This window comes from Raphanus sativus, chromosome 2 (genome assembly GCF_000801105.2).
Source record: "Raphanus sativus cultivar WK10039 chromosome 2, ASM80110v3, whole genome shotgun sequence".
Lineage (NCBI taxonomy): Eukaryota > Viridiplantae > Streptophyta > Magnoliopsida > Brassicales > Brassicaceae > Raphanus > Raphanus sativus.
In genome coordinates, this window is record NC_079512.1 from 20,008,214 (window position 1) to 20,030,269 (window position 22,056).

General features: G+C 33.0%; 3 protein-coding genes and 1 long non-coding RNA gene across 4 annotated transcripts; 3 read left to right on the forward strand and 1 right to left on the reverse strand.

The window, feature by feature from the left end:
* Window positions 1–4,548: 4,548 nt before the first annotated feature.
* LOC108836907 (glutathione S-transferase T3-like) lies at window positions 4,549–5,522 on the forward strand. Its single transcript, XM_018610004.1, has 2 exons — window positions 4,549–5,274; window positions 5,469–5,522. The coding sequence occupies exons 1-2, from the start codon at window positions 4,549–4,551 to the stop codon at window positions 5,520–5,522; spliced, it is 780 nt and encodes a 259-aa protein (XP_018465506.1).
* A 615-nt stretch (window positions 5,523–6,137) lies between these two features.
* Window positions 6,138–7,451, forward strand: LOC108836897 (uncharacterized). Its single transcript, XM_018609995.2, has one exon. It carries the CDS (start codon window positions 6,150–6,152, stop codon window positions 7,449–7,451), a length of 1,302 nt encoding a protein of 433 aa, XP_018465497.2. The 5' UTR covers window positions 6,138–6,149.
* A 12,493-nt stretch (window positions 7,452–19,944) lies between these two features.
* LOC108817666 (outer envelope protein 61) lies at window positions 19,945–21,020 on the forward strand. Its single transcript, XM_018590421.2, has 3 exons — window positions 19,945–20,416; window positions 20,492–20,548; window positions 20,633–21,020. The coding sequence occupies exons 1-3, from the start codon at window positions 20,147–20,149 to the stop codon at window positions 20,921–20,923; spliced, it is 618 nt and encodes a 205-aa protein (XP_018445923.1). The 5' UTR covers window positions 19,945–20,146; the 3' UTR covers window positions 20,924–21,020.
* Window positions 20,992–21,966, reverse strand: LOC108817683 (uncharacterized). Its single transcript, XR_001944028.2, has 3 exons — window positions 21,629–21,966; window positions 21,478–21,525; window positions 20,992–21,177 (listed from the first exon to the last, which is right to left on the reverse strand). It is a non-coding gene; the product is annotated as an uncharacterized LOC108817683 (long non-coding RNA).
* Window positions 21,967–22,056: the final 90 nt, after the last annotated feature.

Below are 22,056 nucleotides of genomic sequence, written 5' to 3' on the forward strand. Positions count from 1 at the left end.
CAATGAGCATAAGCATACACGATCTTTGTATGTTTACGTTGTAAATGAGTCGGATATTTTTTCTCTTATGTCTGGAATGATATGAAACTCATTGATTTAAAAGTGGTTCAGTTTTATATGATCTAATTATATTAAGAGATAAACCAAAAATATTATAAAAGTGTTACTGGTTAGGTTTAACTAATCTATGTTGGTTAAGATTTGGTTTAATTTAAGTTGGTAGATTGCATTGTATAGGAGGCATGATATATTCTAGCAACAACTATGAAAGAGTCCAAAATTTAAATGAGAACTTCAAATAGTAGATAATCCCTAAATTAATAGATTAGAAGTACACAAACCGAAACTAGTACACATTTTATTTAGGATTTTAGTTTCAAAAGATGTTATTCTATTATTTTGATGTGAATTTTCAAAATCAATTTATATTATTATCATTCAAAACTAATAAAAATTGAATAAAAATTCGTAACATCTAGTTAGTGGTATATTAAATAAAAGCATATTCGTATACTATATGCTTCCACCTTATTTACACCTGTTTGATTTGTTCACTATTGAGCAAAATGTGAGTTTCATATGTTTAAATTTTAGCTTATCTTAGGGACAGGTAATACCTAGACCTATTGATTTGAAGGAATGTACGTTTTCTTCAAACTTAATTTTTTTATATATAGATTTCTAATTTTCTAATCACTTAAGCTGAAATCTGTATGCTTACTATATATTTAAATACGAGACTGGAGGAGGCAAGTTTCGGTCCTCTTAAGTCTTAACCTAAGAAAATCAGTGTGATTATATTTATATCAATTTTTTTTTAGTTTCACTACTCTATTTTACAGTAGAAAAGAGTGGAACTAGAGATGTCCTAAGGGCATTTTCAATGGTGCTCTATAATTTCTTCTATATTTTATTTTAACTCCAATAGTACTTTATAATTTCCTCTATATTTCATTTTAAAATAGAATAATTCTATTATAGAATTGAATTTGCTCCAACGGTTTACTCTATTATAGAGTTACTCTATATCCACACAAACTTAATATTTTATACTGCACAAGTTCATTTTTATGTCCTTTTTAACTATTGTAAATTTTAGGTGATTGTCGATTTTGTAAAATTTAGCTCTGTAACACATTGTAATACTTTTTATTAATTAAAATATTATCAGATGTAGATGTCCAAAAGTATATTTTAGTTTGATGCAGATAATTAAAATCTGATCACTTTAAATATTGAAGTTTAACACTTCTTACTACTCTCATTCAACCGACCTTCGGTTCTCACTTCTTACTTGGATTTGATCACCTTGATCGTAGCGGTGTTGGTTCAAGAGCTCATCCCAGTGCCTATGAAGGACCCTTGTTCTACATTTGGCAAGGTTCTTGGCTTGTTTATGTGCATGTACTTAGAGGCTTTCAAGGCAGTGTATGATGTTCAAGCTCAAACCTGTATTTGACGATAGGGATGAGGTGGTTGGTATAGCTCTTCTTATTTTCTTCCTGCTCCAAAATGACAATGGATACTCCAAGCTTGATGATATCATCGAGAGTACTAACTACTGCCGATGATGTTATGAAAAATCCGGCATCGGAGGAAACAACGTCAAACTCAACATTCCTATGATTAACGTTATCAGTTGAGAACAACAATCGGTAATCTAGATAAGGAAAGCTAATTTGTGGAATGCACCGGATAAGTTGATCGATGCGAAGCAATTCTTCATAATACCTAATTTTAGATCATTTTGTTGGATTCAAGTTTGTAGCCTGATATTGAAGATCCGTTTTGGAACTATATAAAGTTGAAGTACACATTAATGGAATTTGTTTGGAAACATGACTAGTAGTAGAAATTGATACTTGCCTATTTTAAGTGATTTTTTAAAGATTTTCATTATATTTCTAATTAATTCTAACCACTTCATATAATATCTTTACTAAATAAATTCACATCACTTATTATAAAACTACAAAACAAAACTTAATTGTTTTCAATATTTCTTTTTTACATTAATTTTCTCACTTTTTAAATGACTTCATTAATTATATTTACCATAATATTTTGAGAGCATTTATTTACATATTAACTATAATAATTTTACATATTTGAATAAAATTACTCTATTTTTGACGAAAATTCAAAATGGTTAGCAAATTTTTATTTTTTATATAATTAGTTAGACATAGACATTCGGGTATATGTTCATCTACGAATTATTTCTTTCGGGTATCAAGTTTTTTCAGTTTTGATACTAGGCTTCATTCGGGTATTATAAATTTTCATGTGGAGTTTCAAATCGGGTCTTACCAAGTCACGATGAATTCAATTTTGATATATACAAATATCCAAAAAGTAATGTATTTGAGGCCGATCCAGATATTTTTACCAAAAGTAATAATATTAACTGATACAGTTCATGTATTTTCAAACTAAACTTAACCAAAAATAGCCAAAAGTAACCATATTATATTTTTTTGATTCGGGTTCGGTTCTAGTGTATAAAAACCTAAATATATTCAAATAATTATTCAATTAATTATATTATGACACATATAAAATATATAATACTAATTATGAAAAACAAAATATTAATTTATAAAAAAGTAAAAATTAACATTTGCACGGATATGCGGACCAGTCTCTAGTTATATCTTAAAAAAATAAACTGAAGTATAGATCATTCTTTCGATATATATGTACATATCAGGTATGTACAAAGAAAGAGTCAACGGTAACGGTAATATACTTGAACAAAGAAAGAATCGCGATAAACCGGAGAGAGAAAAAAAACAAGTCTGGTTGTTGGTGAACACTAAGAGCATCTCCATTTGAGTATGTAAACAGGTTTATGGGCTGAGGTCCTTAGGCCCGAAATAAAAAAAAAAAAAGAAAAAATGGGTTAATATCGGCGAGACGGGCTCTTACGAGTGAGCCCGTATGAGACGGGATCAAGCGACGTGTCACGTTGGTATTGGACACGCGAGATCGCGTACACGAGGAAGAAACACGGGTTTGGAGAGAGACCATTCATTTTCTCTTTTGTCTAGAAAAAGTAGGGTTTGTCGGGGAGAGAGGCGATTTGGCGATTTCTAGTGCGAAGGTGAAAATCCGGTCATCTTCTCCATCAAATCGACGACGTAGTCTCCACTCCACGATCTGAGGTAACCATCTCTTCGATTCACCGACGTCGCATCTATTTTTGGGATCGAAACCGATCTCGTCAAGTTGAAATCGATTTGGGGGTTTCGGGTTAGGGTTTGAAATTGAGTTTCTGTCTTTCGTCTTATGGTTCAAAATCGTCTAGAGGGTTTGATTTATGGTTTGATTTCCAATTCGATTTAGTTTTTTTTTTCAACTCGATTTACGGTTTGATTTCAAATTCGATTTGGGGGTTTCGGGTTAGGGTTCTAATTTGAGTTTTGTCTTTCGTTTTTATGCTTTTAATGGTTGTAATCATATACATTTCTTGTGCAGATGGAACCCGCAGATGAGATGAGAGACTCCAAGTTGCGATTGGAGCACATCAACATGCTCAGTTTCGTTGCGGATTCCCAATACGGTATACCGAGAAGGTGTCCATGTGGTGGGAGGATCATTGATGACGTGAGGGGTAAGGAGGAGTACGACTCTCTTCCGGGGAAGCGCTTCTTCAGCTGCGCAAAGTACCAGGCAAGTATTTGTTATTTCCGTTATTTCTGTTATTTCTTTTAGTTGATAAATGCACCATTGATGATTTTTGTTTCTGTTTTAAACAAGGCTGATGGACTCCATTATCGTCAGCCTTGGGTCGCAGGTGTGCAGGAGGAGATACAACGCCTGACTAGGCGTCTGGAGGAGGCGGAGCAGGTTATGAAAGTCGTCCCAGAGCTCAATCAACAGATTGATAGACTGGAGGTAGTGTTTCATACATTATTTTTTTCATACATTTTTAAAGTACAACTCTAATTATGTTTTATGCGTTTGATCCAGGGAGAGGTTTATAACCTCACCGTGCAGGTAGCTCACCTGGAGAAGCTCTGCTTCGGATGAAAATCAAAGGTCAGACTGGAACTGAAAATGTTTTTTTTTTTTGTAACTGTGTGATTGATGAACTAGAACTACACTTAGTGTTGATTGATGAACTAGAACTGATAATGTTTTTTTTTTAGTTGTAACCGTGTGAATGATGAACTAGATTGTTGGTTGCTGTGATAGCTAGTTTTGAACCGTGTGAATGATGAACTAGAATGATGAACTAGAAATTGAGTGTTGAACTAGAACTAGTTTTGAAGTCTGCTTGGTAGCTGCGATTTAAATTATGAAGTACAACTAGTCTTGAATATTGTCTTTAAGTAAACATTAACTTTGTGTTTGTGTGGTTGCTGTGATTTGATGCCTAATCAATGTTAAATAGCTGTTAGCATAGGAAAACATTTAATTTTGGTAGTTGGAGTGTTAGGAAAATAATCAATGCCAAAACTAGTTTAAAAACACAAACACACAACTTAAAAATCACAAACACACAAACACACAACTTAAAAATCACAAACACAAACCGAAACCAAAATGGGTCATTTTCCCTTTACCTCTGGCGGGTATGTTAACCTACTAGCTTCCCAAACCATTGAAAACACCCACGTAGAGTCTCCCCCCGTCCCTAAAGCTGCTGAAAGGAGGAAGTGGTCACCAAAAGAAGACATCGTGCTGATCAGTGCCTGGTTGAACACCAGCAAGGATCCGATTGTCAGCACAGACCAGAAAGGAGGAGCATTTTGGAAGAGAATACAAGAGTATTACAATGGTAGCCCACAACTCTCTGGCTTTGCGCCAAGAGAGTTAAATCAGTGTAAGCAGAGGTGGGGCAGATTGAACGAGCAAGTCTGCAGGTTTGTGGGCTGTCATGAGGCCGCGTTGAAGGAGCAAGCAAGTGGGCAAAACGAGAACGATGTCATGAAGGCTGCTCATGACATCTTCTTAAATGACTACGGCTCCAAGTTCGGCCTTGAACATGCGTGGAGGGAACTTCGGCATGATCAGAAGTGGAAATCAAACTCCAAAGATGGTGCAAAGGAGAAAAGGAAGGAAGGTGCGGAGGTGGAACCTGAGTTCGAAGAGGTTAAGCCAGAAGGTGTTAAAGCAGCCAAACGCAAGAAGCGTGGCAATGAAGCTTATGATCAGTTACAGACCATGCTAGGGGTGAAAGATGCCATCTCGAAACGGAGACTCCTTGAGCGTCTCCTTGCAAGAAAAGATCCACTTTCTGAAACAGAAATGGTTCTCAAAGACAAACTCGTTTCTGAATTGCTTTGACTGCTTGGTTGGTTTCTGTGTTCTGTTTTGCTTGCTTGTTTGGATTATCTTGCTTGCTTGTTTGGATTATCTTGCTTGCTTATGTTATGAATTACATTATGTGACAAACTCGTTTCTGAATTACATTATGTGTTCTGTTTTCAAAAGGTTCTAATTTGTTATGTTTTCTTTTGCAGGTTGTCACGGGACTCAACTGTCTCAGCTGGCTTCTCTACTGGCTTCTCTACTGACTTCTCTACTGCTTCCTTGTTTGCAAGCTTCACGGGTTTAATGTAATTTGTTTTAATGGCTTTTCTACTGCCATTTGTTCAATGTATTTTGTTTTCGGACTTGACAAGTGCAGTCTTTTGTTTGTCTCTGCACTTGTTTCTTTGCTTCACGGGTTGTAACAAAATGTACTATCTCTGCTTCTTGTTTCAGTCACGGGTTATGTAATCAAACTCTATAAATTATGCCTTTCTTTGCTTTACTTCTCTTGCAACTTGTCTTTCAATTAAATCACTTGTGTCATCACTCACTTGCATCTTCTCTATTTCAACTTCTCTCAACTCTTTAAACTTGTCTATTTCAACTTCTTCTCTCAATTCTCTATTTCAACTTGTTTCATTCTATAAATCAAGTCATTTTCAACTTAATCAACAAATATTTCTCTAATTCTCAATTCTCTATTTCTCTATTTCTATTTCTATTTCTATTTCTCTATTTCTCTACTCTTTTTCTTTTATATTTCTTTATTTCTCAATTTTTTTTCTTTTATATTTCTTTATTTCTCAACTCTTTTTCTTTTCTATTTCTCTATTTCTCTACTCTTTTTCTTTTATATTTCTCCATTTTTTTCTAAACACTCTACCAAAAAAATGTCTTCCCCATCGTCTTATGAAGATGATGCCATAGATGATCAAATAGACAACACTTTTGAAGATATGTTCGACCAACAATTTGATCAAATGTACGACGCAATCGTTCATGGTGCAGCCAACAAGCAGAAGAAACGAGCTTATATCGAAAGAGAGCGGGAACAAGGACACAATCAACTATGGAACGACTATTTCAGTGAGCATCCTACATACCCACCAGAAATATTTAGGCGGCGTTTTCGAATGACCAAACCATTGTTCCTTTCCATTGTCGATCGCCTAAGTAATGAAGTTCCATACTTTCAGCAAAGACGAAATGCTCACGGGAGGTACGGGCTATCTGCACTTCAAAAGTGTACTGCAGCTATACGTATGCTCGCATATGGTCAAGCAGCAGATACATATGACGAATATCTCCGACTTGGTGAGAGTACTGCACTTTTATGTTTGGAAAAATTCAACGAGGGGATAATACAATTGTTTGGAGATGAGTATCTACGCAAACCTACAGCAGATGATCTTCAACGATTACTCGATATTGGAGAGGTTCGCGGATTTCCAGGAATGATAGGAAGCATCGACTGTATGCATTGGGAGTGGAAAAACTGCCCAAGGTCTTGGAGAGGACAGTACGCACGAGGTCACGGAAAGCCGACAATTGTCTTAGAGGCTGTGGCATCACAGGATCTTTGGATATGGCACGCATTTTTCGGTTTACCAGGTACCCTCAACGATATTAATGTTCTCCAACGGTCACAAGTTTTTTCTGACATTTTAGATGGTCGAGCTCCTAAAGTTAATTTCACGGTCAACGGCCACAATTATCGTATGGCATACTACCTTACCGACGGAATCTATCCGAAATGGTCAACATTTATCCAATCCATCTCACTACCTCAAAGTCGTAAAGCCGAGCTTTTTGCTGAACATCAAGAATCCGCCAGAAAAGATGTCGAACGTGCTTTCGGAGTTTTGCAATCGAGGTTTGCAATAGTTAAAAACCCGGCTCTACTATGGGACAAGGAAAAGATTAGAAAGATTATGAGAACTTGTGTCATACTGCACAATATGATAGTAGAGAACGAACGAAACACATATCATCTGTCTGATACATCTGAGTTCGAAACCGGAGAGTCAAGCAGAAGTTCACAGGTTGAAGTCTCGCAACCTACGGCCACCCCTTCCACCTTCGTTAATAGGCTTGGCATTCGTAATCAAATTCGGAGTGAAAACAAACATGAACGTTTGAAAGCCGATTTAGTTGAAAATATATGGCAAAAATTTGGTAATCTAGATGAATAATCTTTGTATGAATTCTCATTGTAATAAATAAATAATTTTATTAAATAATTTTTTAAAAAAAAATAAAAAATATATTATTTTATTCTTAAGAACCTCATATTCAGGTTCACTAATGGAACCGCAAAAAAAAATACAGATTCTTCACTATTCACGGTCCCACCAAAAAAATATTAAAAAATCCATGTGAACCCCAAAGGGGGGTTCACTAATGGAGATGCTCTAACATTTGTAGGGGGAGTTAATAATCATTAATGTGCTTCTAGTGTAGTAGTTGGATATAAAACTTTTGTTCTCCTCCCCTTGAATTAACTTATTTAGTTTTATCCAGAAATATTGTAGACAATTGATCTGTATATGTGACTTGAATAATATTTATTTACGCGATATCTTTAATTTTTCAGTCTGATATTTGTCAAACATAAGAATTTAAAAGCACAGATAGATAGCTATAATTTTCTAGTAAAACAGAATTTTGATATATTTTAAAAACATAAACTGATGGTTTTAGAATAAATTAACGCACGCGGACAACTACAACATTCAACTACGATATTCTTTTCTCATTCAGCTCTAATGTCTTTATCCAGAGCCGTGCCTAAGGTATAAGTTTTGAGGCATTGGCTTCAGGTCCCTCTCATATTTGTCATTTTTGGGGCCCCAAATTTACAGATATTCATAAACAAAATGTCAAGATAATTACCTAAAAGACAATGTAGTCTTTTAATAATTAAATTTCGAACATTCATTTCTATTTTTATTTATTATTGTGGATACTTACCATCTTTTTAATGTTGAAAAATTATTCTCTGTAAAGGATTTAAATACACATATGTAAAATTTCTCACTAAACAAATATAACCTCTTTTGCCATTAGAAATTTGTATAGTTTTTCTTTCATATAATAATTTTAAAATCCAAAATTAATATATAGAAATTATTTTTATTTACCTTTTATATTAAAAGTTATTATTACGCTAATATTACTATTTTTGAATAAGCTAATATTACTATTTTGTTATTATTTAAAATAAAATAAATTATTTTTTGCCTTAGGCCCAAAATACTCTACGCACGGCACTGTCTTTATCCACTTGGAGTTTGTGTGTAGGTGAAGAAGTGAGACTATTATGACATCATTGACATGTGATAATATTGGGATTATCACATGTCAATGAACATTGTCATCTCCTGACAATATTAATAGATTGGATTACGTTTTAATTTGGAGCTAAAATTCAATAGTATCTTCAATAATCTTGTGTAGTTTCCCACCCCACCCCCATAGGCCATAGTATTAATATTATCTACAAGCATTATTTTACCTAATACAAAATGTAAAAACAAACATATCAATCTCGTTTTTGTTTTTAATTAACAATCGTCTCTCAATCCCTAATCTCCATCTGCTTTTCTTTTTCAGTTTGGAGATAAATTGGGTTTTTTAACCATGTAATATCGCATGCATGCAAGTTACAAAAGAGAAAAAAAAATCGCATGCATGCACATATCACATGGGCTTCACTGTTTATCATTTAGTTTCCAACTTTGGACCACCCAACTTCATTCATATTTATTCACTTCCAATTAATTAATATATAGTGTTTTTTAATTAGGGAAAATTTCAATTATATCACAAATTCGATACCACTTTTCAAATTTACCATTAATAAATGACTATTTTAGCAAATATCACAAATTTGTGATAAAACAACACTAAAATAATGTTTTTAAATATTTATAAAGCATTTACAAACTCAACCTCAACCTTTTAATACTAAATCCTAAACAATAATCACTAAAATTTAAACCAAATGTTAAGTACATTTTTTGATTGGTAGTATTTTTGAAAAATGATACTTAATTTATGGTATTTTTAACAATTTATCTTTTAACTATAATATATAGTTTTGTTATCGACAAATTTTCTTATATACATTTCAATATATAAGCGTTTTTTTTGGAAAATTAACATTGTTAATTATTTTTGTTTATTTATGACATAAAATGAGTAGACACTTTGTTTAATCTGATTTTATGGGACTTCACGTACTACTATTTTATTTACCCTATATATATCCATACATATGTGACAGTATATAATAGGAATTAAAAACTAAATTATGTCAATATAGAAAAACTAGTATATGTCTCTTAGGCATGGACAGGAAACAAACAAAAAATTGCATAGTGATCGGTTTCATCCTAAACGAATATCAAACATCCAGAAAATTTCAAATATCCATAAATCTGAATAATCGAAATTCTTTTTAGTTTTCAAAATTATTCGATTTGATCGGTCAATTATATTAATATTAAAAGAGATAAAAATAATACATACATATATATATATATATAACATTAAAATTAAATAAAAAACCTTCATAAATATTATAATGAAATCAAAACAATAATATCTTTCTAATAAAATCATGGTTGAGCCCCAATGCAGTTATATATATTTGTGCTCATTCGTAGTAAGATTTGCTAGTGATGTTTTTGTGTATGATAATTGGTTCTCCATTGTTGAAAAAAGAAAAAATTGGTTCTCCATTGTTGTTTTCAAGTTATATATTGGGTGTTTCACAATTTAATTCTCAATGTGGATTTTATAATTATATTTCAAAATTAGTTCGTAAAAAGATGTATGGGTGAATTTTATAGCAGATACATGATTGTTTCTTTCGGTTGTGGTCCACAATGGTGACTTTTACGACATGAAAAATTATTTCAAAACTCAAGATTTCAAGGAACAAAGGGTACTCCACTTAGACCAAAAAAAGGGTACTCCACTAAAACAGAGCATTATTTTGTAAGAAAAATATATAGAGCAATTTCAAAAGAGCAACTTTTTCCCCTGAAAAGTTCACATCACAACAGAAACGAACCATAAATAAAGTTGAGAATAGTAGAATTGAATCTGATATCATATTAAACTTGTGTTAAAGTGAAGAGAAAAAACAAGATACAATGCAGAGATAAGAAATGGATAAAAGACCTTTTACCAAAAAAAGAAATGGATAAAGACAGCAGATGACTTTTTTTTTTGAGATGCCACCAATTACACCAATAAGAGCCATTTTAGTTAGATTCCGTTCACACGAGTGCACAAGCCTCGTTTGACCCGCTACGAGACGGATGCGGGTTGCTCGATTTAAAATTTTTCATTTGTGGATGCGGATGTGGATGCGGATGCGAATTGAGATTAATTTAAGCGAGCAAATGCAGATCAGTCGAATATGAGTCGCGGATATCCGTCAACTTGCAATTTTTTTATAGTTTTTTTCTTCTAAAAACTGTTTTTTCAAAAAAAAAAAAATTTGGTAAACAATATAAAAAATTAAAAATATTTATACAATTTTAATTATAAATGTATTATTTTAATATTACTTAAAAAAATAATTAACATATAATTAAAATAATTATTTTAAATATAATTATCTTAAATATAATTATTGTTTCTCTAACACAAAATAATATTATTTTAATATAATTTTAGAAAACAAAATTAATTTAGTTTTTAGAATATTAACCACTTAAAGATTGACACATAGTTATGAATGTTAGATAGCCAACTCTCTAGAAACAAAGAATTTATAAGAATAGTTTTTTTTAATTAGTTTTAGAAACTACTGAAAACTAAATCTCTCAATGTTTCTCTTAAATCATATATAATTTACTCTTTTAGATCTTATTGAACACCTTTCCATGATACCTATATTTATATGAAAGACAATTCTCGTAAAAATGTGGGATATGAAAAATACAAATCTAATTTAAATAGAAAACTTCATTTTCTTATTTCTATATTTCTTTTTTTGTGTTTACCTATAACATATTAAACATCTAATAATATGTTAAATTTCTACAAGTTTTGAATTATCCAACATTTACCCCGTTAATTCCAACTTGAATTAGGGTGATCAATTTCTTGAATTCCAATTAAACTCTTCATTTGGTTGAACGTAATCATTGCTAATGGCTTGGTAAGGATGTCGGCCTTCTACTCAACACTCGATACATGCTCCATTTTGATTTGTCCATTCTCCACACACTCACGAATGAAGTGATACTTCTTGAGTACATGCTTACTCTTTCCATGTAAAACATGATTCTTCGTTAGAGCAATGGCTGATTTGTTGTCGATTCTAAGCTTGAACCTCTTCCCTTCTTCACTTAGTAGCTCACTCAACAAATCCTTGATCCATATAGTTTGATTCGATGCTTTTGTTGCCGCCATGAACTTTGCTTTGCATGATGACAATGCGATCGTCGGCTGCTTCTGCGACGTCCAAGTGATCAATGATGAACCATAATAGAATGCATGTCCAGACGTGCTTCTCCCGTCATCGACATTGATATTGTGGCTAATATCACTATAACCAACGAAACTCCTTGATCCATCTCTCTTGAAGAACATACCGAAGTTTGTTGTTTCTTTTACATACCGCAATATGTGTGCTTGATGGCTTATCCATGAGAGTCTCTCAGATTGTGCATGTATCTACTTAGAACGCTCAGTGCGTAACACAAGTTAAGTCGTGTGTGAAGCAGATACCTCAAACATCATATGATTCATTTGTACTTGTTTAGGTTGGCTTCTTGATTCCTCACTGATTTCTCAGGACATGCAGTTGCATAGTGATCCAGCTTGTCACATGTCCAACATATCACATTTGAGCGATCTTTCTTCGAGTTGTTTATTCGGTGTGTGACATATGGTTTTGGTTGTGTGACCTACCTCGACCTCTGCCTCTACCATTCCGTCATCTACCTCTACCTCAGAAACTTTCAGAGCTCCTATGAGTTTGCTGATCATTATTCGAAAACATAAGATTCCCTTGGTCTTCTTTCTGAGTTTCTTCACCTACACACTCCTCGTACGCTTTAAGCCTTCCAACTGTATCCTCGAAACCCGTAGAGTTGAGGTCTAGGACTTGCCCAAGCGATGCTACAATCTGGTTGTACTTGTGTCTCAGAAGACACTTCAAGAACTTCTTAACCACCTTGGATTCTTCTATGTTTTCCCGTAATGAGGCTGCGATCTTCCCCGCAAATTCATCGACCATATTATTATCATCCATCTTCAACCTATCAAACTCCGCCATCAACGTCTGAAGTCTCGCCTCCCTTACACGATCAGCTCCGAGGTGTCGTGACTTGATGGCATTCCAGATGTCTTTCGATGCAGTTTGTTCTCCCACCTGGAGAATCAATGTCTCGGAAACGGATTGAAACAAAAGAGCAGTCGCCAAATCGTTATGTTTTGATAATCCTAACTGGGTTCTATCGTATCCTAGACTTCATGAACACGAAGAACACATTCATCCTCATCCACCAAACTGTGTAGTTTGTCGATGACAACATAGGACATTGGATGATTGTCGATCTAAAGTCCTTCGTGCATGGATTCCTAGTCACATACTCATGTCTGCCATCTTGCTTACGTGAACTCTTCTTCACAAGCACCATGATCTTAGCTTAAATTTAACTTAGATCTGAATCTCCAACCTGAGGTTCTGATACCAATTCAAATTTCTTATTAGTTTTAGAAACTACTCAAAACTAAAGTTATCAATGTTTATTTTAGATTATATATGATCTACTCTTTTAGATCTTATAGAATATTTCTCCCTGAGATCTATAATTACATGAAAGACAATTCTCTTAAACTTGTGGGATATAGAAGACACAAACCTAATCTAAATAGAACTTTTTGTTTTCATATTCTAGATTTATTTTTGTTTTGTTTATCTTTTACATATTAAACATCTAATAATATGTTAAATTTTCACAAGTTTGAAATTATCCAACATATATAATATCTAAAACTAAAGGACTTATATCTCTTCTCTCCTCTTTTTTATAATTTTTTATTTTGTTTATTATCAAATATTCAATAAGATCCTATCTGTTGTCATACTCTAAGAACACCATTATTGATAGTTCTAAACAGAAAAGAAAAAAAGAGTAAGAAAGAGAAGATACAAACAGAAGAGAGAAGAAATGCAATTCTCGCAAGTGAACCTCTCTTGGCACTTTGAAACCTTAAACTGACATATATCGTTTAGTAAAAGCCCAATTAATTAAAAGTAAAAGGAATACAATAATCTAAATAAACTAATGTTATTTTCATTTTTTGAGAAATCCATAGAATTTAACCCGATAATGTTGATTAAATTTGCTAAGCACATCAGCACGCATCACCCACTCAGCTTGTGTACGTGGTTGTTAACTTATCCAACAGTAAACAGTTTTAAGAGAGTTCCAACCATCTTCTATATTTGCATCTATAATAGCATTTAGAACTAAAACTTCTCAATTCTTACTCTATTTTTCCTCTAAAATAGAGATTACTATATTTTCCTTTATTTATAGAGGAATAAATAACATTTTTCTATATTTTTCTCTATATTTGAAATTTTTTATTTTAGGAAAATACATTCGAGTAAATCACATCTCTATTATAGAATTCCTTTATTATAGAGGAAAAAATAGTAAAATACACCGGAGATGGTCTAAGTTACAAATCAATTTTTTTATCTATGTAATACCAAAGTATGATGTCATATGGACCGTTCTCTTTTTTCATGAATCAAACTTATCAAGAATTCATAATTTAACTCGAAAATGACATTTGATGAACGTCAAACTGATAGTGTATGTGTGCATACATACATAGGACCATTCGTTTTAATGTCACCACAGTTTCCGCCAAATCTATGAACTTTATAAGGTTCGTTCACATTAATAAACTAATGAGACATTTCCACCTTAACATATATTTAAGGACAAATGAACCTACTCTGTTGCTGGACTTCTGAATATTTGTAAGCGCCGAAGTATATAACAGAACTGGACCTCATGCTTTTTTGTTTCCTTGGTGAACTGTAGTGTAGGCATCATCAGAATATATATATTCCCTGATCAATCTTCTTCTATACAAGGATCTAGTTGATAAAAAGGGATCTAATCGTGATATTATGTTTAACAGGGGGGTTCCAATTTTTTTTATATAACTATCGGCTGATCCGGTCAGTTTAGAGCGAAACACACTTAATACTATAAAATGGTTTCGCTACTATACTATTTGATCCGAATTTGGAATATCTTCTGACTAATGCAATGGGATGGACATATCATCTGTTACATCCCACTATGTTAACCATTTATACCTAAACCTAAACTAACCAAATAATTATAATTTAATTTCTATGCGAAATCAAATCCATAACTAATGTGGGTACACACCAAATTCCAAGAGATTACCGCTAGGTTATCAGCTTAGTTGATTCAATTTAAACCTTTGTGATTCTTATCAGAGAACAGGAGATCACATTCTTCGAACGTGATTTTTGGTGTGGACTTTTGCTATCACAGACTATCTATAATCACCTATGGAAATACACTATTAACTTATTATCTTTTCGAGCTATGCAGCAGCTAAGAAATATCTGCTACGGTTCAATTTGTTTCTTGTTTTGTAAGACTCTTTGGTTAGTAAATGTTGTAACCATTGGTTAGTAAATGTTGTAACCATTGATTGTTCTTTTATACAATCGATAACCATCATCAAAATAACAAACAAAACATACGTAGAACTTAAACGAACCGAGATAATAATCCACTAGTTTATTTCATATTAAAGAAATAGTAGCTGGATTTAACATTCTGAAGTTCCTCTTCATCCTCTCGAGAGTCTCTCCCCTCATCTCCTAACTCTAAATCAGCAGCCGCCGCATCTTCTTTCTCCGGTGACCGGTAGCTTTCTAGCTCCGGTCGCCACCCCGGTCCGTCTTGCGTTCTAGCCTTCTCCCTTAACCCCCTTGTCTTGCCCTTCTCCTTCTTGTTTGGTGTTGCTGGATTTTCACTGGATCTTCAGTGGATCTAATCGAGTGTTGCATGGGTGTGTGGCCTCTCTGGAGCGCCGGCGAGGAGAGGGGTTCTCAGGGAGATTAAGGAGCCTGTGATTTTCGGTCTCTGCTTTCAATCGGAGCAGATCTGGGTCAGATCTGATCTCGCCTTCGCCGGGAAGGATGGTGGAGCGTCGCTGCCTCTGCCTCTGCTCATCGGCACCGGCTTGTACCCGTGCGTCTAGCTGATTCGTTTGTCAAGGTCTCGTCAGAGCTTCTCATCTCCGTTTTGGAGTACGGCGGTGGTAAGGCTTCACCGCTCAGAGAACCTCTGTTTCATAGGTCATGAGACGTCAACCATAGTGTGCCTTTCGGAGATCGATTGGCTTTCCTTGCTGCTCTTGATGTCGACTCCTAGGGGTTTGAGGACAACCCCTGCGACCACGTCCCCTGCTCCCAAGGAGAAGCCTTCTCTTGTCGGTTAGGTCGCTTGCTTTCAAGGAGATTCATTCTCCTTCCGTACTTCATGTCCCCTCTTCCAAGCTCCAGCAGATAACCTCTTTGTTTACTTGTGTCTCCGCCGCATCTTTGTGTCGTGTAGCCGGATGGGGAGCTGTATTTACCGGCTGCGCTTGACCGTAACTTGTGCTTCACTGTTAGTGGCGTTGTCTCAGGTTTACTTTTTCGTTGTCAGCTGAGCTAGCTTGGGCTCGTTTGTCAGCTTCTTCCTCCTCTTGTGGAGCTCCGGAGCGGGAGCCAGCCGTCTCCGTCGATGCCTGCTCGAGCCACTTCGGTGAGAGCTTGACTGAACTTGCTTCTAGCTATTCTCTTGATGGTCTTGTTAGCTATCTAGAAGCGCTTGGGTGGGGAGTTAATTTTGATATCTCATGTTCTAAAATGTTTATTAACTCAAGTTCACCATTGTTGGCAAGCTTTGAGTTAATCTCCTTGTGTCTTGGGGGCTTTTTTAAACTTTTTTTGCGGCTCCTAAGATTCAGAATAGCTGTGAAGCAGAATCTGGTTGCGATTCAATTGTAACCAAACTTTCATTTTGATTAATGATATTTACAATTTAGCAAAAAAAAAAAAAGAAATAGTAGCTATACGGGGATTTTTTCTAAGATTGGAATCTTCATCTCCCAATAGTGATCAACGCGTTGTTAGTTCCCTGGTACGAGTATACAGAAATGAACAGAATTCTATTACGTAGGAGGTGATTCTATGGAAACGTTTGATTTCTTATTTTACTATTCTTCTCAACCCTTTTGCAATGGTTGACAAGTTTAAATACACACGACATGCTGCTCCTCAAGTCTAGCTTAAACCTTGAAAAAATGCATGATGTCAATATATCCTCAAGCAATTCCATTATACCTCTTAACAAATCCACTCAACCAGTATACTTTGGATACCAAATGTATGGCATCTTCACTTTAAACAACAAAACAAATATGTTCATCACATATATATTTTCATTCCCAATTTACAAAATCGTATTGTTTGTATTTCGGTGGGAGAAAACATGAAAAAATTAACGCAGGAAAAATGGAAAATAGCTGATGGGAAGGTAGGGACGAGAACTGAAAGTGACGCATCCTAAAATCAGAACGGCAATCGATCGTTCAAGTTGATCCTGTAATAAGAGAGAGAGGTCCTGGTGACAAGTGACATGCCACGTGCGCTGACGATTAAAGAACCAATCAGAGTGAAACTGCCACGTGAGCTCTTTCCACGTCCCAACAACAAACATCAAAGCTTTTTGTTTCCTTCCACCATCTCTCAACTTTCTTTTTCTATATCAAACGTATAGTGGTGGGGCTTAAAATTTTTATAGTTATTCCGCCATTTCAAAATAATTTATGTGTTTGAAAAAAAATTTCTAAAAAAATACGTATTTTACATATTTTCAGTTTATATAATAATGATAAATTGTAATTTCGAAAAAAAATAATTGTATTTAATGAATTTTGATTGTTAAAAATTATGGAAAATAATTAATCACGAAAATAGTGCACTAGTAATTAAGAATTTATTTGTGTGAAAAAATTAAAACATACATTAACGATAAACAATTTTATTTGAAACGGAAATAATACTCATTAATATATGTATTACTAGTTAAAATACTACTAGGTGATTTTTCCGTGTTCATGGATATAAATATTTATAAAGTAAATATATTGTTAAAATTTATTAATAGTTTAATTTTAGTTAGAAATAGTATTATATTATTTTAGTTAGAAATGTGATTTTGGATATGTAATATATGATTAGTTTGATTATCACTTTAGTATATTAGATAACATCAAATTTTTTTAATTCAACCATGATTTTTTTGTTCTAAATATATTAAAGTTTTGAATAATTTGTTTTTTTATTTAGATTGATTTTCTCTTAGATATGTAAATATGTTTTAATAATAGTATTATATATATTGTTTTGAAAATCAAATAGAAAAAAATAAATTTAACTGTTCATCAATTCATAATACATAAATAAATATAACAATAATATTTTGAAATCTCATCCATATATGTTTTCCAAAATAAATAAATGGTAACAATTAGTTAATATTTTATTTTAGTTTATTGGTATGGTTTGAAGAATCCCGTAATTTATATGTATAAAATATAAATAAACATTACTATAAAATAATATATTTTTATTTTACCTTATATTTTGGATATAATAAAATTGATTAGTCTATATATTCATTTTGTGAATATGATGACATATATTCATTTGTATTAAAGTATAACTATTTTTATTTTTATTAAACCAAATCAGATTAATTATATTTATCGCATCAGTTTCTGTTTTTATCTTAAATGTGTGAATATATTTTTATAATATTTATAATAATTTTTTTGTTGATTTTTAAAATATTTTAAAATAATCGATGATCAGTAGAAAGTTTCATAAAAGAAAATAACTAATTAAAATTTTGTATGCTCATAAACGCATATTAATAATAATTAAAATATTTCGTAAGCTCTAAGTAATATTATACCTTAGATTTATAAAATTAAACTGAAAATTACTTTAAATAATCTTAAATATAATAATTCAGATTTTATTATGTACTTTTATTATAGGTATATTAGATTGTAAAATATAAAGGGGAAAAAACAAAAAAAACTAAATATTAAGTAAAATATATATTTTTAATTGTAGCAAAATATAATATGTTTAGTTCATTAAAAATATCTAGGATTATATTATTTAAAAATATTTTTGTAATTATTTTTTCAAAGTATGCTTGTGGTAAAATTAGTTTTGATAAAAGTATCATTAATTTTTTTTAAAATAAAAACCAGTTCTATTAAATTTTTCTTAGAAAATATTTTATATATGTAAATTTTTTTTATAGAAATTTTTAGTTTTTCTTAATTATAAATATTATTAGTCAGCAAATATTATAGTAATGAATAAACCATTTCAATAATACTAATTATCAAAATTATTATCCAACTAAAGGTAACTTAGTTTATCTAATCAATTTATTTTCTGCAATTATCTGAGAAAATATATAGATATAAGGCAAATATTTTTATTACTTTGAAAATATATTTATATTGCTTAAGATTATGTTTTGAAGGAAATATTTATTTTTATTAATCTCAAAGTTATTTTTGTTAACTTTCCTTTTTTTATGAAATCACATTATATATTATTTGATTGTAAATTCGTTTTTTTAGTTTATAAATGTTTTGAATTATATATGTTAACTAAAAAGGAAATTTCTAATTAGTAGAAATTATTTTAAAAAGGAAAATCAATTTTAGTATAGTAATTATATGTAACATTTTTAGTTTATTAAAGGTGTCGTTGTAATCAACCACCATGAGAGTTAACGCGAATTCTCAAATAATATTATAGAGATAAGGATAAATGATTTTATTTTAATTTTTTAGGTATTATTAATATTTTGATTTTTTATATATTGTATTCATTATTGATAAATAAATTTTACAAATCACTCAATATTCTATTTTGATATATAAATTAAAAGATTTTACTTGATTAATATTTAGTTATGTATTTTTTATTTTTTAGTTTTTAACCTTTTTAAAAAATTATTTTTCGGATACCAATACAGTATATATAGGAATTCTCTTTTTATTTTAATGTATGGTTTTAAGTTTTTGGATAATTATTATATTAATTTTTAATCATTTATCTAGTCAAATAAATTTTAAATTTATTTTTATTTTTAGCAAATTTATTTATTTTAATTATTAAATTATAAATGATATTAACCACACTAAATTTTAGAGTTAGAATTCAGAACCGAAAAATCACTAAGATTAGTAATGATAGTTTAAATCAGTTTTTTGGGGGTACACTATGATTCAATGATTTGTAGACTTTGGCTAATTAACTGATTAAAAAGAGAAAAAAAAAAGAAAATCGCTAGATCAGCCACTGCCAGCATCTTAAGCTGGATCCACTCTTATCATCGACTAGTACGAACTAGGCCTCCTTGGACTTGGGCTCATCAGTCTCTTCCTATTCGTTACGCACTTCTTTTAGGCTGAATTTATGTTTCTTATTTGGACCGGTTTTCAATTGGAAAACCCATCATCAACAAAATGCCATTTATAAGAAAAAAAGAATTGGACAGGACACTCATTTCAGTTTAAAGTCTTTCAAGGAAAACAAAAACAAAACAAAAAAACATGTGATTGGTTTCACTTCTCATCACATCGTTATCCAAACATGGACGAGGATCATATAGCGGTAGAGATAGATTATCCGATCTGATCTCAAAGAAGAAGATGTTAAACGGTGTGATGATGGATCCTGAGATGATTCGTCTCGCTCAAGATCAGATGAGCCGTATGTATGAACCATGCGGATTTCGCCAGGATCCAACAACAGATGATGTCGAATCCTGATCTGATGAAAATGGCGACGGAGAGCATGAAGGACATGAATCCCGAGGATCTGAAACAAGCTGCCGAGCAGCTCAAGCATACTCTCGCCCCCGAGGATATGGCTCAGATCGGTGAGAGGATGGCCAGTGCTTCCCCTGAAGAGATTGCAGCTATGCGTGCTCAGGCTGATGCTCACTTCGCTTATCAAATCAATGCAGCTCAGATGTCGAAACAACAGGTTTACTAATTTGTTGTGAGATTATTCTTTAGTATTCATCTCTGTCTGTTTAACCGTTTTATATTATTTTGGCAGGGCAATGAGCTTCATAGCCGAGGAAGTTTCAGTGACGCTACTGAGAAATATTTGCGTGTTAAGCCCTATCTCTTCTTTTTGACTTTCGAGTATTTTGTTATCAAGAATAATTTTATATAATGTCGTTAATATATATGTCAGGCGAAGAACAATCTGAAGGACATTCCATCTTCTAAAGGTAGAGCAATCTTGTTGGCTTCTTCTCTCAATCTCATGTCTTGTTACTTGAAGACCAATCAGCATCAAGACTGCATCAACGAAGGTTCCGAGGTAGGGATGTTAATACGGGCGGCCCGGGCCCGTTTAGGCCCTGCCCGTATAGTACCCGCCCGTTTAAAGCCCGTCAAGGTCTCGCCCGTTTACAGCCCGTCAACGTCCCGCCCGTTTAGCCGTGTGCCCGTTTATAATGAAGATGCCCGTGAACCCGTTTAACTTTTTTTTTTTGTAAGTACAATTCTGAATTAATCATAGCTTTTGTTTTTGTTAAAACTGTGAACCAATGGAGCAATATAGATATGCCATTCAACCACGTATTTCAACAATAATCATAGTTAAAAAACATGACAGCATAATAAACAGTTTTGCATCAAGCTTGTGTTTGAAATAAAAACATCAAAAACAACAAAATAGTTTTGCATCAAAAAGTGACACCTTCTTCATCAGTTCTTCTACAAGTGACTCCTGCTCTGCAAAAAAAAATAAGAAACAATCTCAAATCAGTAAATATTCTGAAGCAAACTAACAAAGAAAAAAATGACTGATACAAATAATCTGCACCAAAAACGAGCAGTAAGAATAACCAAAAGCAAGAGATATATCAAAATGAAATAATGTAAAAAAAAAAGAAGCTCAAACCATATGGTCATGCGGGAAAAGAAAGGCACAGAAAGCGTAATGCAGTAAACATTAACCAAAAACGAGCAGTAAGAACTTTTTGACTTTACCAGAACAGAAACAGAACAGAAACAATTAACACTCAAGGTTACCTCTTCACTGTGACACTTATGCTCATTTTCATGGCATGTTTGAACCTCCTGGCAAACATAGTCAAGAGATGTCATAGCAATTTATTAAATGAGTACTGGATACAGAGTTTCATTGAAAAGCTTACAACATTTAAATCCCAGAGAGTCTTACCTGAGCGAGAGAGAGAGAGGTCGCCGGAGAGAGAGGTCGCCGGAGAGAGAGAAGTCGCCGGAGAGAGAGGTTGTCGCCGGAGAGAGAACGCCTGAGAGAGACTGAGAAAGAGAGAGAAGGCGCCAGAGACTAAAAGAGAGAAAGAGGTTTCTCTTGATGAAGAAAACGAAGAGACCCACCACAGATTTAAGAAAACGAAAAAGGTTTCTCAATTTGGATTCATGTTTTGAAATTCATCGACACAGAGAGGAAAGACAGAGAGACGGCAAAGAGATTAGTTTTGAGATAAGGAAACCTAAGATAAAACTACGTAGTTTCACATATTCTGAAAAAAAAACAAAAATTAATGGGCACCCTTTTATTCACGGGGAAAACCCGTTTAATAAACATTCTTAAGGGGCGGTCCGTGATGAACCCGTTATGACATT